The sequence below is a fragment of the Piliocolobus tephrosceles genome, chromosome 9 (assembly GCF_002776525.5).
Source record: "Piliocolobus tephrosceles isolate RC106 chromosome 9, ASM277652v3, whole genome shotgun sequence".
Lineage (NCBI taxonomy): Eukaryota > Metazoa > Chordata > Mammalia > Primates > Cercopithecidae > Piliocolobus > Piliocolobus tephrosceles.
In genome coordinates, this window is record NC_045442.1 from 66,010,455 (window position 1) to 66,031,070 (window position 20,616).

The 20,616-nt window shown below is 52.3% G+C and overlaps 1 protein-coding gene across 16 annotated transcripts in view; it reads left to right on the forward strand.

Moving 5' to 3' along the window:
* Positions 1-5,012: 5,012 nt before the first annotated feature.
* The window catches only part of COL13A1 (collagen type XIII alpha 1 chain), a 157,387-nt gene continuing 141,783 nt past the window's right edge, over positions 5,013-20,616 (forward strand). For all 16 annotated transcript variants that reach the window (XM_031936230.1, XM_023204772.2, XM_031936232.1 and 13 more), the window contains exon 1: positions 5,013-5,887. In XM_031936230.1, coding sequence (XP_031792090.1) covers positions 5,594-5,887 — 294 coding nt within the window. In that variant the 5' untranslated portion in view covers positions 5,013-5,593. The remainder of the gene's footprint in view (positions 5,888-20,616) is intronic.

Genomic DNA, 20,616 nt, shown 5'->3' on the forward strand with positions numbered 1-20,616 from the left:
AGGTAACAGAGCTAGGAGAGAGCCAGAGCTAGAATCCATCCATTCATTCCATCCTTTGCTCACTCTTTCCTTCACTCCATCATTCCTTGGGAATCTACCCTGTGCTGAGTGCTGAAGATATGGGGATGAGTACAGTCATCCCTGCCCTCTGGGAACTCACAGTTCAGGAGGAGACAGATGTAAGTCATAGTTAGAAGCGGCTTAAGCTACAGAAGACAGACTCAGAATAACAGCGGCTCAAATGAACTCAGTTATTTCTCATTTATGTGAAAGTCTAGGCTTGTTTGGCAACTTGACTCCATGAAGCCACCAGGGGCCCAGGTACCCTTCTATCTTGTTGCTTGATGCAGGAGTCAGAAGCAGAGCTAGAAAACTGAGTGTCATGCCAGGGATCACAAAGCCTGGGAGAGAAGTAAGAAGCAGTAAGTCTGGAGCTCCTTGGGGAGGCTCTGGCAGGTCCCCGTCCACACCTCCATGGTTTTGCCTGTTCTGACTACAGTATGGGAAAATTGGGCTTGTTTTAAGACCTAGGCTTGGGCTGGGCACAGTGGCTTATGCCTGTAATCCCAACACTTTGGGAGGCCGAGGTAGGTGGATCAAAAGTTCAAGACCAGCCTGACCAACAGGGTGAAACCCCATCTCTACTAAAAACGCAAAAATTAGCCGGGCATGGTCGCACATGCTTGTAATTTCAGCTACTTGGGAGGCTGAGGAAGGAGAATCGCTTGAACCCAGGAGGTGGAGGCTTCAGTGAGCTGAGACTGCACCACTGCACTCCAGCCTGGGTGACAGAGCAAGACTCCCTCTCGAAACAAACAAACAAACAAACAAAAAACAAAAACAAAAAAACCTTAGGCTTAGGGCAGACAACAGAAGCAGAGAGGTCAGAGAGGAGGAACAGATCCGAAAAAAAGGGAAGGAGGTGGAATCTCCAGGACTAGTCCCAACTCAAGTGAGTGAGGGAAGAGAGGGCGGGGAGAAAGCAAACATTCCGGCTGAGCACAGGGTGATGCCATACATGGCACCGAGGGAACAAAGGGCAGGGAGGGTGTGGTGAAGCTGAGTGTGAGGTGGACGGGTGGGGCGCTCCAAGAGCCATCGTGAGCAAGCTGTGCGTGGGACATGAACTGTGTGTTTGAGTGGGAGAGTTGTCCACAGAGAGATAGAAACTGGAGCCTACGATGGACAAGTTCTCCCAGGGTGAGCGCTTAGTCCAGGTTCTTCCCTAGACGGACCTCCCAATCCCTCGGGAAGTTTTTAGAAGCAGACAGGAACCTGGACTTCCTTGCCATCTCCTCCTAACAACCACAAAGAGATTCTGACTCAGAAAGGTAGCCTGAAGCCCTATATGTCACTGGGCTCTTACACATGCAAGAAAAGAAACCCAACTCAAACTGGCTGAAGCAGAAAGGACTCTTGTCACCAGGCTTCTGGCACAATTTGATTGAAGGGATTCGATGATGTCTTCAGGACTCAGTCGCTCTCCACCTCTGTTTGCCTCCGTGTTGGCTTCATCCTCATTTATCAACAGTGGCAAGACAGCTGCAGCAGCTCCAGCTCATCCCTTTAGAAAGCCCTTCCAAGGAAATAGCTGTCGTTCCCAGTCACTCCAGTCCAACTCTCACTGGCCTGAACTGGGCCACATGTCCTCTCTGACCTAATCACAGTAGCCAGGGGAGATGAGAGAGGCCAACTGTTGAGGTTACTTCCTATTCATATGCCAGGTATGGAGTTAACCCCACCAGAGCCATACGTCCTGGGGAGAAGGTTCCCCAAAGGAAACCGAGGCACAGTTACTAAGAAAAGGAGGAGTAGGCTCAGGGCAAATAAAATGATGGGTGTTGGCTCCCTTGTGGCCTCTACAGGGGACCTGGGGCAGGTCCTGGCCATGGAAGCTTTCCATGGGGAAGAAATGGGAGAGGTAGGTCAACAGCTATGGGCAGAACAGTCAAGCAGAGGACAGAGGACCTGTGGCCTTCTGGAGGAGGGCTGACCTTCGCTTTTGTCATGGGGAGCAGAAGAGGAATCTTTGGGGAAGCCTGAAAAGCTGGCGGGAGAGGCACTGGGAGACAGCACAGCTGGGCCTCAGAGATGCCACGGTGGCAGTTTTGGTTTCAGGAAGGAGTTTGAAGCTGTCAAAGCCACAGTGGAGGAAAAGAAATGGGGTTTGCTCAATAAAAATGGGCTGGGAGCAAATGGTAGGATTTTAAGGTGTAGAAAACAGAAGACAGAAGGGTGGCCTTCCCGGCAGAGGGTCTAGCAGGAGCAAAAAAGTGGAAAAACACAGAAAAGACTTGAAGAACAGTGCAGGTTGTATGCCTGGGGCATTTTTTCTCCATTTTTGTCTAGGCGTGTAACCAAGACCACAGTTCAAAATCAAAGTCTTTGGGTTAGCATTGGAGGCCCTCTCTCTTCTGACTGCAAACAAGAAAATCTATTTCCTGGGTGTTTTTCCTGAGGCATCTGAATCCCCGCCTTTCTTCTGGGAGCCCTGAAGCACCGTTTATGGTCTTTACATGTTTTGTGGATTTTTGCTATTTTGCCTTTTGTGGCAGTTTTATGTGAACATGACTTGTCTTCCTTAAATAACTGTTTTTAAAGCTCCTGGAAGGCACTCTTTTCACCTCAGTGTCCCCAGGTCCTGGCTCCCACCAATGAAGAAAGAAGGGTTCAAGATATGCCACATGAGGCTGTAACTTGTGCCTGGGGTAGACAATGCTCTACCTGAAGGAAAAATATCCCAGGGTAAGAATTCTAAGCAGTGTACAAAGAAGAAGAGGGATACCTGGGGATCAGGCCCCTCAACACAGGCTAACTCCTTCTGCTCACAAGCTGCTACTCTCAGCTATCAGTTGGGGAAAAAATGGAGGTTAACTGTCATCCATTTGCGTTCTTTGGGATGGAAACTTCTTCCTGTTTCACAACTGGGAGCCCAGAGCTAGCTGTGTCTGAGATGGCCCTAGCAGCCACGAGTTCCAAAGAAGGAGGCTGATGCCCTTTATTGAGTGCCTGCAGTGTGCCGGCACAGTGTTCACTGCTTTACATGCATTACCTCATTCAGTCCTTCCAGACGGGTAGATACTTTTATTATCAGCCCATCTAATAAATGAGAAAACTGAGCCTCAGAGATGTTCAGCAACTTCCACATTGACAAAAGGGAGATTTACACCCGGGTTTCTCTGACTCCAGAGTTCCCCTGGAAGCTCCAGGGTTTGCAATGCTGGGGTCAGGTCAGGCTAGCGCAGCACCCTCCTCCTTCAGTTCCCAATCGCAAGGATGCTCCAGCTCCAAACTGTTTAGATTTCACTGCCTGAGCATTCCTGAGGGCCTCCAAAGTCCTCAAAAGAAAAAGATCAGTTTGCAGGATAAGGAGGGAATGAAACTAACTCCCCACCTCAGTTCCTCCATTCAGACTAGCCTGGGAGGGAAGCGGGAGAAGTCCAAAGTCCCTGAATTTCCGGGCCTGTACCTCTCAGTGCAGAAACTCTCCAGCGCCCCCTGGTGTTCCTCAATACCATCGAGTTCTCCCAAGGATTCCTCTGTAGAGTGGACTGGGACATCCCATCACAGGGATGGAGAAAACAGAGTACCCTTGCCCCCTGAAGCCATCAGGGAAATCCTAGAACTGGAACTGGAACCCAGAGCTCCTGGCCACCGGCTCTTTCAGCAGCATCACCTTCTATTCCTGTTGTCCTCCATAGTGGCTGACTGGCCCAGCAGTCAATGTTACCTTTATTATATATGATCTAAGTACTTACTATACTACAAGTCCAATACACACTATTAAGTGTGCCACACTCTATTAGAAGCGCAGTGATACCGTATTATACATCAAGTTCCATCAGGTCAATATAGAAAATGGGAAGTTTCTACTGGCATGCCTTGTTATTTTGAAATGGAATCCCAGCACCACTGCTGCCCCCATCTCCATTGCATATTTGAAAGCCCAGTCCTCTCTCCTCTGCCCGCTGTTCCGGCAAGATAGGCTTTCTCCCAAAAACTCAGTCCCACCACCTCATTCACAGGAATGTCAACAGGCACAAGGAGATAAAGTCTCTTGGGATACAAATGCTACTTAATGTGGGGGGTGGAGGAGGTGACAAGAGAAGAGAGAAAACTACCAAATGCCCTTCAGGCCACCAGTTTTTCTCTAATGGAGTATAGGAAATGACAGCAGGAGAGAGCCTGGTTAGCCCTAAGCCTCCCGCAGGGATGGAGCCAGAGTTTATGTAGGAATTGCTCACCTTTGATGACTGCATGATTGGGGAAGGCTAGTCTCACCACAAAGTGATAGATGACAGGGGTCTCAGATTAGTGGCAGGCAAGAAGGGGAGATGTCAGGACTGGTAGGCAGCCCCACTGAGCCACCTCTCAGATACCTGGAACAAGCTCTTCTGCTCAGTTTTCAGTTTCTTATATTACCTCAGGCCTTGGTTCTGAAAGAGAGAAAGGGGTGTCCGCTCTGCTGCCCCCTGGAGGGCTGACTTTTCACCCCAGAGTAAAGATGTGGTTGGCCGCCTGGCACTGGAGGAGCTGCAGATCTCAGGAGGTACAGAGCCCCCAGGGAGTTGGTTGTGGGGGAGAAGGAAGGGGTAAGAGGTTGGGGGCTTGGGGGTAGAGGAGCGGTGGCTGAAGGGATCAGGTAGTCCTGCTCAGGACGTGGAGATCCACCCACAAGCCCTGACAATGACTCAGCCAGGTTCCTGGAGGGTCTCAAGGGCTGGGAAAGGTGGAGTGGTGCCTGCCCCACTGCCTCCGTGGAAGGCCAAACGAGCCCTCGGTGTGAATCCGGAGAATGAGAGAGAAATGCAGCCCCAGCTCCACTCCACACTCCCTTCCTGCCTATAAATAACCCCAAGTGTCACTTCAAAGAGGACGGGGAGCTCGGGACAGGGGCTCCCGGGCCGGCGGGCTGGGGCCGCCGGACCTGCTCACCACGCCCCCCACCCCGGGCGAGTTTGCATAAATAAACAAATTCAAGCCGTCGGCCCCGCGGGAGGTGGAGGAGGAGTGAGGAGGAGGAGGAGGGAGGGGGGCGGGAGAGATTAGTTTGGGAAGTAGCACGGATTGCTCATCCGATCCGTGCAGCCGCAGGGAGTGTGTCAAGTTACAGAGGCGCCGGAATCGGCCCCAGCGCTCCTCGCCAGCCGCCACTACCCACCTCTGCCCATGGGGCCCTCCATGTGCGCCCCTTCGCCAGGGGACTGAAACTGGCTGGCCCAGGAGACACGAGGCGCCCAGGAGGACTGACAGCGCGGCACCAACTGCTCAGCAGACTCTTGAAGGGAAAGACTGGGCGGAGAGAAGGAGAGCCGGTCAGATTCCCCTAACTTTCCTGGACTTGGAACGTTCTTCGAAATAACTTTTTATCTCACCTAGGTGTACCCCAGTTACCGCTGGTTGTGCTTTTTCGGCCCTTCCCCTCCTACTGCTAATTTTTCCGTCCTCTTTGCCGGGAGCAACGGAAAGGGACGTTTTCCAGCGTTACAAGCGCTTTCCCCCTTGCCCCGCAGTTTGGATACAGCCTTTTGGCAGCAGCTGTCGCCTTTATTTATTCTATTTATTTATTTATTGGTTCTCAAGACGTGAGAGGATGGTAGCGGAGAGCACCCACAAAGCGGCAGCCACTGGTGCCTGCGGCCCTGGGGAGTTGGGCGCGCCCGGGACGGTGGCTCTGGCGGCGGCGCGGGCGGAGCGCGGCGCACGGCCGCCGAGTCCAGGGTCGTGCGGGCTGCTGGCGCTGGCCCTCTGCTCGCTGGCACTCAGCCTGCTCGCCCACTTTCGGACGGCCGAGCTGCAGGCCCGGGTGCTGCGCCTGGAAGCGGAGCGCGGGGAGCAGCAAATGGAGACGGCTATTTTGGGACGAGTCAACCAACTGCTGGACGAGGTCTGTGCTCTTTGTTGCTGGCTTTTATCCCTCCCCGCGGCGCCCCCTCGCGCAGCCTCCAGACTGTTCAGCCGGTGTCCGCGGGCGCTCGCTGTCTGCGAGCCCCGGGTTTGTGCGAGTTGCCTGCGGGAGGGGTCGGGGACACGGACAGACGCTGCCCTGCCAGGGATTCGGAGGACCTGGTGGGCAAGAGCATGACCCCGCGACTCCCGCCCCTGGCAAGCTCTCCCGGCGTCCAGCGCTGGGAGCGTCCTGGGCGCGCCGCGCCGGGCAGGTGGAGGAAGGCTGGGAGCGCGGAGGCGCGCGGAGGCTGGCAAGCTCCACTCCTCCCTTTCGGGACCTGGCGGGGTGGTGTGACAGCCGCCCCTCGCCCACGCAGCGGGAAGCGCGCCCAGAGGCCCAGGCCAAGGCTTACTGAGCCCCGTGGCCCTCCCCCTCCACCCCTTAAGGACCCGGGGGTGCGGGAAGAGGGGACAGTTCTTGCAGGGGGTGGTGCCCTGGTCTCTGCTCACTGGCCCAGGCCGCTACGATCCAAGTGTGGGTCGCCTGACTCTGCTGTCCTTGGCCGCAAATTAGTCCACACCTTCTTGTTCCTAAACCAGGTTTCTTATTTTTCTGGAAAAAGGATGCTTTCTCCCATTCTCCAAATTTTCTTGATCCAAGTAGATTAAACGCTACTAGTGTCTCAGGTAGCTATGGCAATCTTGGGAATACAGAAAAAGGCTGTCCCCTCCCCAGGAAGGAGGGACATGCAGCCTCTTCGTGCCACCAGAGGAAAGGCTGGGACTTAACAGGGTGAGGCCTGATGATCTGTGGGCATCTGGACAGCACAGGGGATCCAGGGCCCAGATGGAGAGGAGGACAGGCAGGTGGGGGCGCAGCAGTCTGGGAAGAGGTCCTGGAGCAGGTCCTGGCCATGGAAGGTCCTGACCGTGGAAGGTTTCCATGGGGAAGAAATGGGAGAGGATCCCTTACTTAGCTGGAGTGTGCGGCAGTAAAGACCACGGTGGTAGAGTCCAGCAACCCTGGGTTTTTATCTCCACTCTGCCACTTGGAAGCTTGGGACAAACGCTCCAACTCCTCTGAACATGCAAAAGAGTGCTGATGTAGCAAACACTGGAGCACAGCTCTACCTGTGGTGGGTGGGGTTGCTGTGAGCATTTTGGCAAAAGGTACCTATTCCCTAAAGCCAGGCTCCTCTCAGCTGCCTCTGCTAGGCTCTCCCCTGCTGGAGCAGTTCTCCAGGGTGGCCAAGGGGAAGGAGATTGCAGAGCCAGAGCAGAGAGGGAGGTCACAGGGCAAGCTTGCTGGTGCTAGTGGTACACCCATGACTGCTGCTGTCAGCTCATTCCCACGCCCTGCCAGTGGCTCCAGGGAATCCGGAGAGCTCCATCGGGCCGCCCATGGTCCCCTGGGCCTGGGGTGGAGGTGGGGCATCTCTGGGCTCAGGCAGTGTGAGCCCAGACTGGCTGGGTGGTGAAGAGGGTGTCAGGGCAGTGAGAGCTCCTCCAGGTATCTTGGGGGTCCTGGCTGCTGAGGGAAAAAGCGTCTGATTTTCAGGGTTTAGCGCAGCCCCTCTGTCCATGCTTTCCCCTTCCCAGACCTTCCTGCTGGCCTGACCATGCCCTGGCCTTTCCCAGCTCCTTGCTTCAGCTGCTTCAGACTTAGCCATGCCAAGTCCTATACTCTTGGGGCCTTGGGGCTATATGTTGGATACTATTGTATCCAACATGCTCACTCCTTCCCTCCAAGCTGTAGCTCCTTATTTACCCTACTGAATGGAATCTTTTCAACTACTAGATATCAGAGTTATCCCAGAGAACATCTGAACTGAACCCCAGTTTTCAGATGGGGAAATTCAGCCCAGAGTCACATGGTGAGGTCCAGGACTAGAACCTCAGCCTCCTGGCCCTGTATACAATGTTCTTTGCACTGTATCCTGCCATCTTTTTTTTTTTTTTTTTTTTTTTTTTTCTCTTTCTTTTTTTCAGAAAATGTTTATTGAAAGCCTGCTGTGGATCAGGTATTGTGGGAGACACTTTTGCCCTCCTAAACTTACAGGGAAGTAGTGCACAAAGAAGAAAATGGGTAGTGACCATGTTGTGTACAAAGAAAAAAACAAGCTACAATAGTGAAAGAAGAGAGGGGCCTGGGGAATGCATTACATGCAGCATTGTCTGATGGTGGTAGCAGTCATGGCGGCCTTCCTTAGGGAAGTGATTTTCAAATGAAGAACTGAAGGATGAATAGGAGTTTGCCAGGCAAAAGCGGGTGAGTGTGAAGCCTTGTTCTAAGGGGACAAAGGGAACAGTCTTTGAGGCTGGAGGCCAGAGGGAATTGGGAGAAGTGCGGGAAGTCCAGGACCTCGGAGGACTGGGAGGGTGAGGAAGTAGGAGATGTGGCTGGAGAGAGACGGGCAGCTCAGGTCAAGAGGGGCCTTAGAGAAAGTTAGATCTAAATAAGAGTAACAGGGAGACATTGAAGGGTTTTGAGGAAGGCAGTTATGCCCCTAGAGTGAGTGCTTACGGCTGGCAAACCAGTAAGGCCAAACAGGAGGCTGCTGCAGGCCAGAGGGGACAATGAATGGGGGTGAAAGTAGGATCAGAGAGGGGTGACTGGAAACGGTGGCTGAGGTCAATAGGGGAAGATGCTGGAGCCAGAGGAAGGGAACTGTGCCACAGGTGGATGGTGTGAGTGGCCTTATCTGTGGGTGCCTTCTCTGTGCTCCTGGAGGGACACTCTAGTGTTGGGCTGTCAATACAGAAACTGCCATTCATATGCAACTCATTATATTGAAACAAACTAAAATTAAATAAAATTTAAATTTTAGTTTGTCTGTTGCGACAGCCTGGTTTCAAGTGTTCAGTGGACACTGCAGCTAGAGACTATGGAGCTGGACGGTAGAGAGAAAGAATATGCACATCCTCGCAGAAAGTTCTATTGGCCAGCGCTGTGCTATGAGCAGCTTCCAGGCCTGCAAAGCAACTTGAGGGGACCATCCTGGGCCTTTCCCTGTTTAGGTGTGTTCTCCCAGGTCTGAGCAAAGGGCAGAGGAGACGAATGGGTAAGGCAGAGAATTGGGACAGGTAGAAACCTGCCACGGGAGAGGAAAATTCAGAGACAAGAGAGGGGAAATGATTTTCTTACAAAATAATTCTCCAAAATGGAGGTGCAGAAGGTGCTTGTCCTCATGGGGCACACAGGCATCTGGTGAGTTTGGGGGCCAAGACCAGGATTCTAGCTGGGCTTTGCCAGTCGTGTGGCCTTAGGCAAACCATGCTACACTCCTGCACTTCGGGTTCATCTTCCATAAAATCTAGGCCCTGCCTCCCTCCTGGGATTGGGGACAGATCGGAGACTTCACTAAAAGGTGCCATCACCAAAGGCCATACGCAAGACCAGATGAGTGCTCAGGGAGGGCTCTTAGGGACCTGGGGCAGGCAATCCTTGGAACAGGCAGGACTGGGCCACTTCCTAAAGAATGGAGAAGGATACTGGGGAGGGCAAGCCTGGTGAGGCACATGGCCTGTGCAGTGAACTGGGGGTGGGACTCCTGGGCACACGCATGTCATCCATGCCAATGGGGAAAGCAGGTGATGTGGCAAAAACTGTGCCTATGAGGCAGAAGGAAGAGAGAGCTGCAGGGAGAGCCGGCCAAGGGGACCCAGGAGGACAGGAGGCCTGAGAGGGGAGCCAGAGGCAGATCCGAGGGGACCAGCCCATGACGGGGGTTGTGCAGAGCCGGGATTGGAGGATGGCGGGAGCCGGCTCTGTGGGGAACCAGGAGTGTGCTTTCCAGACCTCAGGCCCCAACTCTTCCCCCATCAGTGCCTCTCTCCTGGTCTGGGACCGTTAACGAGCAGTCCAGCTGCCTGTTATTTGATTTGCTTGCTGTGAGAAAGAAGCTGGAATGTCCCAAATGGAGAAAATCAGATGACACCTAGGACTGGGCAGCCATGTGCAGTGAATGAGAAAGAAGTGGAACTTAAAAGAGCCAAATGCTGGGCCGGGTGCAGTGGCTCATGTCTGTAATCCCAGCACTTTGGGAGGCCAAAGTGAGTGGATCACCTGAGGTCAGGAGTTCGAGACCAGACTGCCAACATGGTGAAACCCCATCTCTACTAAAAAATACAAAAATTAGCTGGACATGGTGGTGGGCACCTATAATCCCAGTTACTCAGGAGGCTGAGGCAGGAGAATCACTTGAACTGGGAGGTGGAGGTTGCAGTCAGCCGAGATAGCACCACTGCACTCCAGCCTGGGCGACAGAGCAAGACTCCATCTCAAAAAAAAAAGAACCAAATCCATTTTCTAGGCCCAAGGGGAAGCAGAGGAGGGTCTCAGCAGCCACTTTTAAGGTGAGTTTTGAGAGATGCCAGTTAGACTCTCCACCCCCAATAATAACATCATAAACTGTACTAGAAATGTCCCATAGTTACAGGGACCATACAGGGGCCATACAGGTACATACAGGGGCCAATGCTATGCGTGTTACCATTATATCTCTTTCAATCCTCGCAACTTCCCTAAGGGACTGACATTCACAGCACCCCATTTTACAGATGAGAAGACTGATGTCACTGTACTTCCCTCCCACTATCTGTGATTCATTCCTTTGAATGTTAAGGAATCTCCTGGGAGAGGAAGTGGTTAAAACTTCCAGGCTAAAATGTTGAGGAACCCCAGGCAGACTCCTTCATCCCTAAAAATAACAACAATTATAACAACGTGTCTCACGTTTATACGGTGTATGATTTTGGTGCAAAACTAATTTCAGTTTTTGCCGTTGAAAGTAATGGCAAAGAGATATAGGGAACAGATATAGGGGAGAGATCAAAGCAGCAGCTGAAAGATTGGGGCTCTGGATGGGGTCCTTTAGGACTAAAATGCTGGGATGAGAATGGGAAGAAACTCTTAAAGGGGAAGTGCTTGTGTGCTAGGGTGGGTAACCTGTGCAGTGTCCTGTGCTGACCACAGCTGCCTGGACCTCAGTATATGGACAGACTCTGGATCCAGGTTTCCTCAGATGCAGCCAGCACAAGATGGTACCATAGGAGTCAGGGGTGGGATCTAGCGCCCAGCAGGCATCTCTCCTCCACCACACCTTCCCCTTTCCAGACAATTAACTAGGTCAGCAGTGGCCCATACATGGCTTGGGTGTGCACTACTCCCCATCCCAGGGCTCTCAGCAGACATTATTAATCAATTGCGGCACACTTTCCCATGGCGCTTACACGCAACCTCAGAATCCTTTTCAACAGTGTTCCAGGAAGCTGCTACTTATTAGTGAGGGTTGGTGTTCAAGATGAAGAGCTATTTCATAAGTCTAGATTTTGTTTTTTTAGTAACAGGTGCTTGCTGTAAAGGCAGGGAGAGTTATTAGAGCTCTGCAGAGTCTCCAAAGGCCTTCGAGCTAGCAGATAACTCTGAACAGACTGAGGACCTCAGGAGGCAGCCAACCCTCATAGGAAGGTGGTGGGGAAAACCAAAAGCATCTCAAACACCATTCCATCTGCCCTAAGCATAGTGTTATGGTTTGGTAACTCCCAGAAAGATGCCTTTTCCCCTTCCTCTTAATCACTCTAGACTTGCCCCACTGCCCTCTGGAAAGCCTCCTCGAACCACTCTAACCCAACATGTGCTCTCTCCCTGCTCCCACTTCCTGTGGCTCTTCCTTGGTTGTGCCAGACATTTAGCTCAGAGAAGGAAAATAGACATAGCATGTGATGTTGGCTTTCCTTATCCCAAACCATAGAAGGTGCTACTCATCACTCAACACACTCTTTCCCCTTCAGCCTAGGTAGGCCTCAGAATCCTTCTCAGCACAGTCCTCCAGTGGCACAGGGAATGGCAACCCAGGCTGCCACTCCCGTCCATTAGAGTCAATGCACAAGAGGAAATCCATTTGCCATTCATGGCTCAACTCAACCATATTGTACAACGGTCTCTCCACGTGACCACACGGGACCCGACGACAGCAATAAAGGCATGCAGTCTTGGGTCCCTTATTAAGTCTAGCCCAGGACTTTGCACATGGTAGGCAGCTCTCACAAATTAGCTGTTGACGTAAGGCCCCCCTGCTAGAGGCTGGGGAAGGTTTCTTAGTCAGCTCTCCTCACAATGTCCCCGGCCCTGGACCCAGCTGTAGGCTCAGCATTTGCTCCAGGGGTGTTTCTCAGCAACCAGCAGAGGATGAGATGATTGACTTCTGTGTGTCCAGGCTGCAAGATGCATCCTGGCTGGGAGAGCAGAAAAGGCTCAGTGATGTGTTCCACTGGGCAGAGAAGCTGGGAGCACCCACCCCCTCCCATCCTCTACTCTCAAGGTCAGGAGCTTCATTTTCACCTGCCCCAGCTGCCTGCCAAGGTTTTTCTTTACAGAGTCAGGGGGTGGCAAAATGGTGAAGCAGACAACACCACGGCATTTGAACCCCTGCCACTAACTGTGTGACCTGAACCTCAGTACCCTGATCTGAAAAATGGAGATGATGACATCCTCCTTCCAGGGTTGTTGTAGGATTAAATGAAATCATTTGGCTAATGGCAACTGTAACCATTGCCACCTCTCTCATCATTGGAGGAGATAATATGGGGCTGCATGCACCTTGTCCACAACTTTTATTAGTGGTTGATATTGATTGAGTTTACACTGTGTATTGAGCTTACACTTACACTGTGTACCAGGGACTATTCAAAGACCTTTACATCTATTGATTCACTAAATCCTCACAATAATCCTATGAAGTGGTTACTATTGTTACTATTCCCTTCTTACAGAAGAAAGAATGGAGGCACAGAGAAGTTAAGCAACTTTCCCGTGGTCACACAGTACATGAGTAGCAGAGCTAGGCCTTGAAATCCGGCAGTGTGGCCCAGAGCTGGCATCCTCAGCCACTAGGATATACTTGTCTGTATGAAGTGTCATACCTCTCTAACTCTGCTGAGGCCAGTCAAAGCAGCCAGGGGCTGGGGATCTGTTCAGTTTGGTTTGGCTCCCAGAGGCAGTGTTTACTGAGCTGCCTTGGCGTCAGGGCTGCACCACCATCTTTGTTGTAGGAAAGACATTGTGAGTGTTGCTAATTACATCAGGCCTTGGTGATGAGCACCCTGAGAGCCCTTGTCCAGCCTTGGCCTCTGGAATGCTTGGGTTTCCCAGGATGGATGGGTTTGTTCTTGTCTCTCAGACTCTGAACTGGCCACTAGGAAGTTTAGCAGCAAATCTGGGGTTCAGCCAGTGGCAAAGGCTTTTGTATGAGCCTTGATCCCAGAGCCTATTTGATCACTCTGCCTTTGCTGTTCTTCTCCCTTACTGTATAGTGTCTGTCTGTCTGTTTGTATCAGCTGCCTGAAGTCTCCCTTTTAGAGCCAGAGAGGGGTAAAAGTTCTGAAGTAACTAAACATTTTAAAGTTACTCTCTCCTGCTTCTCCTCTGATCTAGATGTCCTCAAAGGCTTGCACTTGTACCGGTGATGCTGGTTGCATTAGAATCGCCTGGGGAGCTTTCAAAACACGCCAGGCCAATTGTTCCCAATACCTGCTACAGATGTCCGTGGGTAGGGCCTGGCCGTAAGTGTCTAACGAGCTCCATGGGTGATCGTGTTCTGCGGCTGGGCCTAGCAGGCCCTGAGAATGAGAGATAGAGAGAGAGAGAGAAAGAGAGAGAGAAAGGGCCTATGTGGCCCAGTGCTTGGAGCTCCCTGTGCAGTGAAACCCAGATCCCCTTACCTGGGTCCCAAGCAGTGCTCGAGGGGCTGAGGGGCAGTGATGAGGCTCACGGTGAGATGTCAACAAAAGTCTCCTTGTGCACTGGGAGGTTTGAGGAAGGGCAAGCAGCAGGCTTTTTCGCTGTTGTTTTCCAAAAACAAAATCAACTGAGGTTTGCCCTCCAGGAAGCCTCAGAAATCCTTCTTCCACCTCTTTGGGTTGGGTTCTGCCCCTCCCAGAAACAGTCTATTGAGCCCTCAGTCAGAGGAAGTCAGCAGGCTTCTCCAAGGGAAACTGAGGCCTGGGTCTGGGGAGGCTAGGGTGGATGGGGTCACCAGCTGCGCTGGGTGTTGTCTGGGCTACTGGCAGTCCCCAGCAGCAGCCCCTGCTGACACTCCCGTTCTCCCATCCACAGCCCTGGGTGTGGGGCCTCCTTGCAGAGATGCTGCCTGTGGCAGAAGGGGTGGGCCTGCTGGCAGGGGATGCTCCCCTGGTCCTTCAAAGAGCAAGGGCCGGTCGAGCACAAAGGGGCGGAACTGCCTGCCAGAGAGCCTGGGCACGGCCTTTGAGGGGACGCTGGGCCCCTGTCTCCCTGCCTGGCAGCTATTGTGGGTTTGCCTGAAACACCACATGGCTGCGGTCCATGTAGGCTGGGCCTCTGCCTCCTTGGCCCTTTCCCATCCTCACTCCCACCCCAGCCTTGCCTGCCTCCTCAAGTCTTGGTCATTCTCCTTTGAGCATTTGTCCAGGCATTTCCCTCTGCCCACACTCTCCTTCCTCCTGCCCGCCCCCCCCTCCCTTCAGGCACTTTGGTTTTTCATCTGTTCTTTGGGTTGCAGCAGAAGAACCTTGCTGCCCCTAAAGGCTGTTGTGGGGCCTGAGCTTCTGCCATAGAGGGACTTTGCACCCGTGGCCCTCTGTCAGGCTGCAGATGCTCTGTGAAGGCACCTCTTTAGCACCAGGTCGTGCTCTGATAAGGTGGCCTATAGGGCAGGTCAGAAAGGTTGACCTCTTGGGACAAGGATGCAGAAACGGGGCTGGGTTAAAGGGGTATTTGCCAGGGCTCTTCCAGGAATAGCTTCATCCACCTCCCCCTGAACTGGCATTTGAGGTTTCCTGGAGTTGGGGGAAGCTCTGTGACATGGGAGGTCAGAGGGTGCGCCTGACACCTTCAGCCTCAGCCAACTCCATAGAATCAGGAAGGGCCTTCATAAGTCAGGTGTTGCTCTAGGAATTTCCTATAGCAGCCTTGGTCCTCAAGCTTACACCTCAGTGACGGGGAGCTCACTAACTTATGTGGCTGACTGTTCCATGGTAGGACATCTCTGGCTCTTAATATCATCAGAGCCCCAGCCAATCTCTACACCCACCAACTCGCAACTCCAGCACGTCTTAAAAGCACCTCAAACTCTACATGTCTAAACTGAGCAGGAAAACCACCCCTCACCAGCATCCCTTCATATGTGAGCACACTGGCCTCCAGCCACACCCACCCCAGCCCTCCTGTCCACACCTTCTCAGCTTCTGCAGACCTGTCCACTCCTCTCCATCCCTGCCTGCCCTCCCCAGCCCGACCCCCTAATTCATCTGCTCTCACCCATGCTGTCCTGACTCTCTTATCCACATAGCAGCCAGAGGGGACCTTTTAGAAAACTAAATGCAATCATGCCATCTGCCGGATTGAACTCTTCAGTAACTCCCTGTTGCTCTCAGGCTGGAGAACACATTGCTAAATGCGACCCATGCAGCCTTCAGGTATAGCCCTATTACCCTCTCCAGCCTCATGGCTCACTTGCCCTTGCTTCTGGAGTCCAGCTACATGGTGGAGCACAGATTCTGGAACCAGGTTGCTGGGTTCAGTACCAGCTCTGCCAATGACTGACTATGCAACCTTGGGCAAGTTATTCAAGCTCTCTGTGCCTTAGGTTACACCTCCGTAAAATAAGGGTTATGATAATAAGAGTACTTTTATGAGGGTTGTTTTTAGGATTAAAAAAAGTTAAGACATAAAGTGCTTTGAGTAGTGACGGTACTCCAGTAATAGATCATCCAATCTCCTTGAAAGAGCCAAGTTTCACCTCTCACAGGCCTAGTGTCAAGGTGTGGGTTCTGAGCCACACCTTCCTGGGTTCAAATTCTGCCTCTGTCCTTTCAGGCTGCATGCTGTCTTGCAGGTTACTTGGCCCCTCTCTGTCTTAGTTTCCCTGCTCATGAAATGGGTTGCAATGAGTGTTGGGTGAATAACATTAAGCTGGTGCAAAAGTAATTGCTTTTAATTGCTATTAAAAGTAATGGCAAAAACTGCAATTACTTTTGCACCAACCTAATACATGCAAGATGCTTGCCTGGCTCCTAAGCAGTGCATTATTGGGTTAGCTTTCAGCCACTCCCGTGTGCCTGGGCCCCTCACCTGGTGAGTTACTGCTCAGCTTCAGATCTTGGCTCATGTCTCACTTTTCTGCCATGAGCCAGACTAGTCCATGCCCCAGCTGGCTCTCAGCTCCTTGCCCCTTTTGGCCACAGGTCTCATGACAGCGACTGCTCCACATTGATGTATGTGGTTTGTAGACTCTTCTGTTCTCCTCCCTAGAGGATATACTTCATGGGAGCAGCCTCAGTGTCTGCTTTGCATAGCAAGGTTCCCAGCATTAACCCCTAGCACATTGTAGATACTCAATACCCACTTGTGAAAGGCAGGAAAGGAAGAAAGAGGTCCCCAACATTCATCCCAGGACTCTTACTCTCTGCCCTTTCCTTCTTTATGGTTGGGGGCCCCTGCCTCACCCTGCACCAGGCCCAGAGATGACCCCTGGACCCCTGAGATCCTTGAGGTCCTGGGCCCCTTGCCATTCTGCCCCCCAGGCACACCATCAGTTCTGGGGCCCGGCTCCTTGACTCCCTGTGGCAGCAGCAGCGTCTTGGGTTAGCTAGAAGGAAGGACTTCCTCATATGAAGGCTGCAAAGCTCACATGGGGTATGTGCCTCCCGTCCCTGACTTTTTTTCTGAACCGTAGAACCTGGGGCCACATCTGTCTGTGGTTCTGGTGAGACAGGGAGGCAGAGGGAGGCAGAGGGAGGCAGAGGCAGTATGTGCTATCCGGAGGACCTGCAGGCACCTGTTTCATGACTGGAGTCTGTGATCAGGCGCCAAGTCCACTGCATGAAGAGAACTGTTGAGGTAGGGAGAAGACAGCTCCTAAGGCACCCCTGTGGCACCCCCTCGCTGTCCCCAGCACACAGGCCCCTGCAGCAGCCCTGGCAAGTTCAGTTTTAGTGGTTGTGGGTTGGATGTCTTGATTTCCTCCGCTTTGATTTCACTCTGCCAAGCTGCCTGTGCCCTGGGGCACGTGGCTACATGTGGGCCTGTCCCTTGAACCCCTTCTGTGGAGACATCCCTCTCCTGCAGTCCCTGGGATGTAGCCCATGGAGCCAGCACTGAGCAGCCAGGTCCTGCCTCTATACCTCCTCATGGGAATGCCATCCTTACCCCATGCCCATTTATCCCAATTCTGCCAAAGCCCACCTCCTCCTGGGACCACTAGGATGAGTCCTAGAGGGCTGACCTAAAAGTAAGTAATTCGGTTCGAGTGTGGATCAAGACATCTGACCTGGGCCCCTGACATCCGAGGGCCAGCTCAGTCTGCAACGGGGCAGCCAGCCCAGCAGCAGTTATGCTGCAGGATGATCAAAAGGCCTCTAGCAGATGGGATCAAGCCCCCGCCCTGTGCCAGGCATTATGATCAGAGTGCTGGCATGGGGGCCGGAGCTTTGCCTGCTGTGGTCATTTCAGTGGGCACCTCCTCTTCCTTCAACTCCTAGTTCTCAGGGTCAAAAGGCAGGGCTGCAGGTCAGACCCTCCTCACTCACCCTCCCGTTCCGGAAGAGGGGCTCTGAGTTTCCCAGGAGGAGGAGGGATGTGGCAAGTGCAGGAAACTTGACCACTTGTCGCAGTGGTGCACACCATGGGGCAAGGGCAGCAGAGATCAGGCCAGCCTCATTACAGCAGGTGGGAGGAGGCAGGCCCGGCACTGGCTCAAGAGAGAAGTGGCCTTCACCTGGCCACCAAGCAAAACACGCTAGTAAAACAGGTGCTCCCCCTCCTCACATCTGGATACCTCTGCTTGTTTTCTAGCCTCATCCCATTTTATCCTGCCAGCTGTCTTGTGTAGTCTAGCAGATCACTTAGATTATCCCCATTTTATGGATGAGAAAATCAAGGTCCAGAGGGGTTATAGATTTTGCTTGATACACAGTTAGTAAGAGAATTGGGACTAGGCCCCAAGGCTCTGGCACTCCCAAGCGTAGTCAAGCTGATGTGATAAGATTTCAACACTGCCAAGCTCTGCCTACAATAGATGCTTCACTGGAGTTTGGGTGCCATCTGTGCCAACCCAAAAGAGAGTCCCACTCCAGCCTCCAAGGGAATAGGGGGCATGCACTAATAATATCAAAAATCAATCATTAAATGATATTTTCCTCCTAAAGTGCTTAGCACAGTGGCTGATATATGGAGTTCAATGTGCATAGCTGTTATAATTAATATTAACTCTTGTTTAATAATTCAACCCAAAATTGATCAACGCTCCGTGGTTTCCAGGCACTTGCCTCTGCGTTGTCTCATTCAGTCTCCACATCAGCACTCAGGAGGCTGGCAGGGGGTGGTGGGTCATATCCCTATTTTGTAGATTCCCCTGAAGGGAGGTGCCAGGCTCAAGGTCACAGCTGCAGGTCTCACCTGGCTTCTCCCTCTGGGCTATGTCTATGCCACAGCTTGGACCACCTCACATATTGCAGAAGCCCAGGTTGGGCAGGGACCCTTTAAGATCCCTGAGGCTGGGATGAAGGGAGGGAGTATCCCCTAAACCCAAGGCCAGGCTGGAGCCACATTCTCTGGGGGGAGTGAGTAGCCGCCTGACATTTTCCCTTTGATACTGATACAGGCATTTTAATAGCTGCGGCTGATCAGGCGGGTGATGTTTCAGCTCTGGCCACATAGGGCATTCCAGGAGGCCCTAGCTGCCAACAGGGGCAAAGCAGGAAGGTTTTTCTACCCAGTGTAGCTAGGGGTCCACCCTAGGGCCTCATCTTGGGGGGGTCTCACCATGGGTCTCAAAGTCAGATGTCAATGGGGGCCAGGCTGGTGGCCTAAGTAGGTGAAGCTGGCTTCGGAGAGAGAGTACTTTGGTAGCCTAGATGGCACATATCCATCTGAAAGGGGCAACCACCATGCAGCACCACCTGATTGTACATGCTCAGTGTTGCCAGGCCTCCCATCATGCAAGAGAGACCAGAGATCAGAACTGGATGTGAAATCTCCTGATGTGTGAACAACTAATATTTATTGAGCACCTACTATGTGCCAAGCCCTGTTTTAGGCGCAGTCAATAGAACAGAACAAAGTATCCAGGTCCTTGTTGAACTTATATTCTAGTGGTACAAAGAGACAATAAGTAGGATAAATAAGCAAAAAATAAAAAAAAAAAAAATCCTAAGGAGGAAATAAAACAAGAGAGTGTGCTGGGGGAGGAAGAATTTTTGGGGATGGGGTGCAGGAGGCAAGGAAGGCCTAACAGCATGCCAGGTAGGTAGCTGGAAAGAGAGGTAGCTGGGAAGAGAATACCCAGGCAGAGAGCCCAGTAAGTGTGAAGGCTCTAAGGTAGAAGAAAGCCCAGCATGTTTGACAGTTTCAGAGGCCTGTGAGATCACGCTGGCTGCCGTATTGAGAAAGATCTGCAGGGGCACTGGCAGAAGTCGAGCATTCATTAGAATGCTATCACAGTCATTAGGCCAGAGACGACGAGCTTTGGACTAGGTGGTAGTCATGGAGTTGGTGAGAAGGGGTCAGATCTCACATGTGTCTGGCAGGTAAAGAACTGGAATTGCTAACAGAATGGGTGTAGGTTGAGAGAAATAGACATCAATGATAATTGTGAGGTTTTGAGCAACTGGTGGCATGGGGAAGTTGATGGTAGGGGCAGGTCCAGGGAGGAGTTGGGAGAGTCTATGAGAAGCTCAGTTTTGCCAGGCTAATTCTGAGATGCCTATGAATGGCCATATCAAGCCGACAGCCAGATAGATGCATCTGAAGTTTTGGAGGAAGGAGTAAGTTGGAGGGCATCATCCTGCATAGATGGCTTTGAAGCCATCAGACTGGATGAGGTACCCTAGGGAGCCAGTGTCTAGAGAAAGAAGTGAGACCCTGGATGTGGACCCTGTGATCTCCAACATTTAGACATCAAGTAGATAAGAAGGAATCAGCACGAGACTGAGAGGGCACAGCCAGGGTGGTAGAAGGGAAATGGGGAGAGTGCATGTCTTGGGAGCCAAGGGCAGGAAGTGCCCTAAGGAGGAGGAGGGGTGAGCAAAGGCTGCAGCCTGACTGAGAGGAGGCAAGAGGACTGTCCACCAGATTTGGCAACCCGGAGGTCATTGGCAACCTGCAGGAGAGTTCTTAAGGGACGGTAGAGGAAGAGCCAGGTAGGAGTTGTCCAGGAGAGACGTAGGAGGCAACGAAGGTTGTCATCCAGGAGTTTGTCTAGGGAAAGAGCTAACCAGAGTCAAAAGAGGATTATTCTTCTCTTTTCCTTTTTTATGCTGGGAAGAACAGCAGCATATTTGCATAATGATTCCGTGAGAATGGGCTAACTACAGCTAAATCCAGCTTGCAGCCTGTTTTTATAAATATATATTTTTTATGGGAGCACAGCCACACTGATTTGTTTCCAAACTGTGGCTGCTTTGGCCTGCGATGGAAGAATGGAGTAGGTGTGGCAGAGATCATGTGGCTCACACAGCCTCAAATATTTACATTTGCCAGTCCCTGATGTAAATGATCCAATCTAGAGGAGGGGATTGATGAAGCAGGAAGGCAGGGAACTTGCTGGCGACAGGAGGGGTTGGCCCTCGTGGAAGCACAGATGGGGAACTCAGGAGGAGAGAAGGGTGCTGGCAGGCGCAGATGCAGATGGACGGCACGTGTAGTGGTGGCTGCCTCTGGAAGTCCTCTGCTGCTTGCTTTTCTTCTCA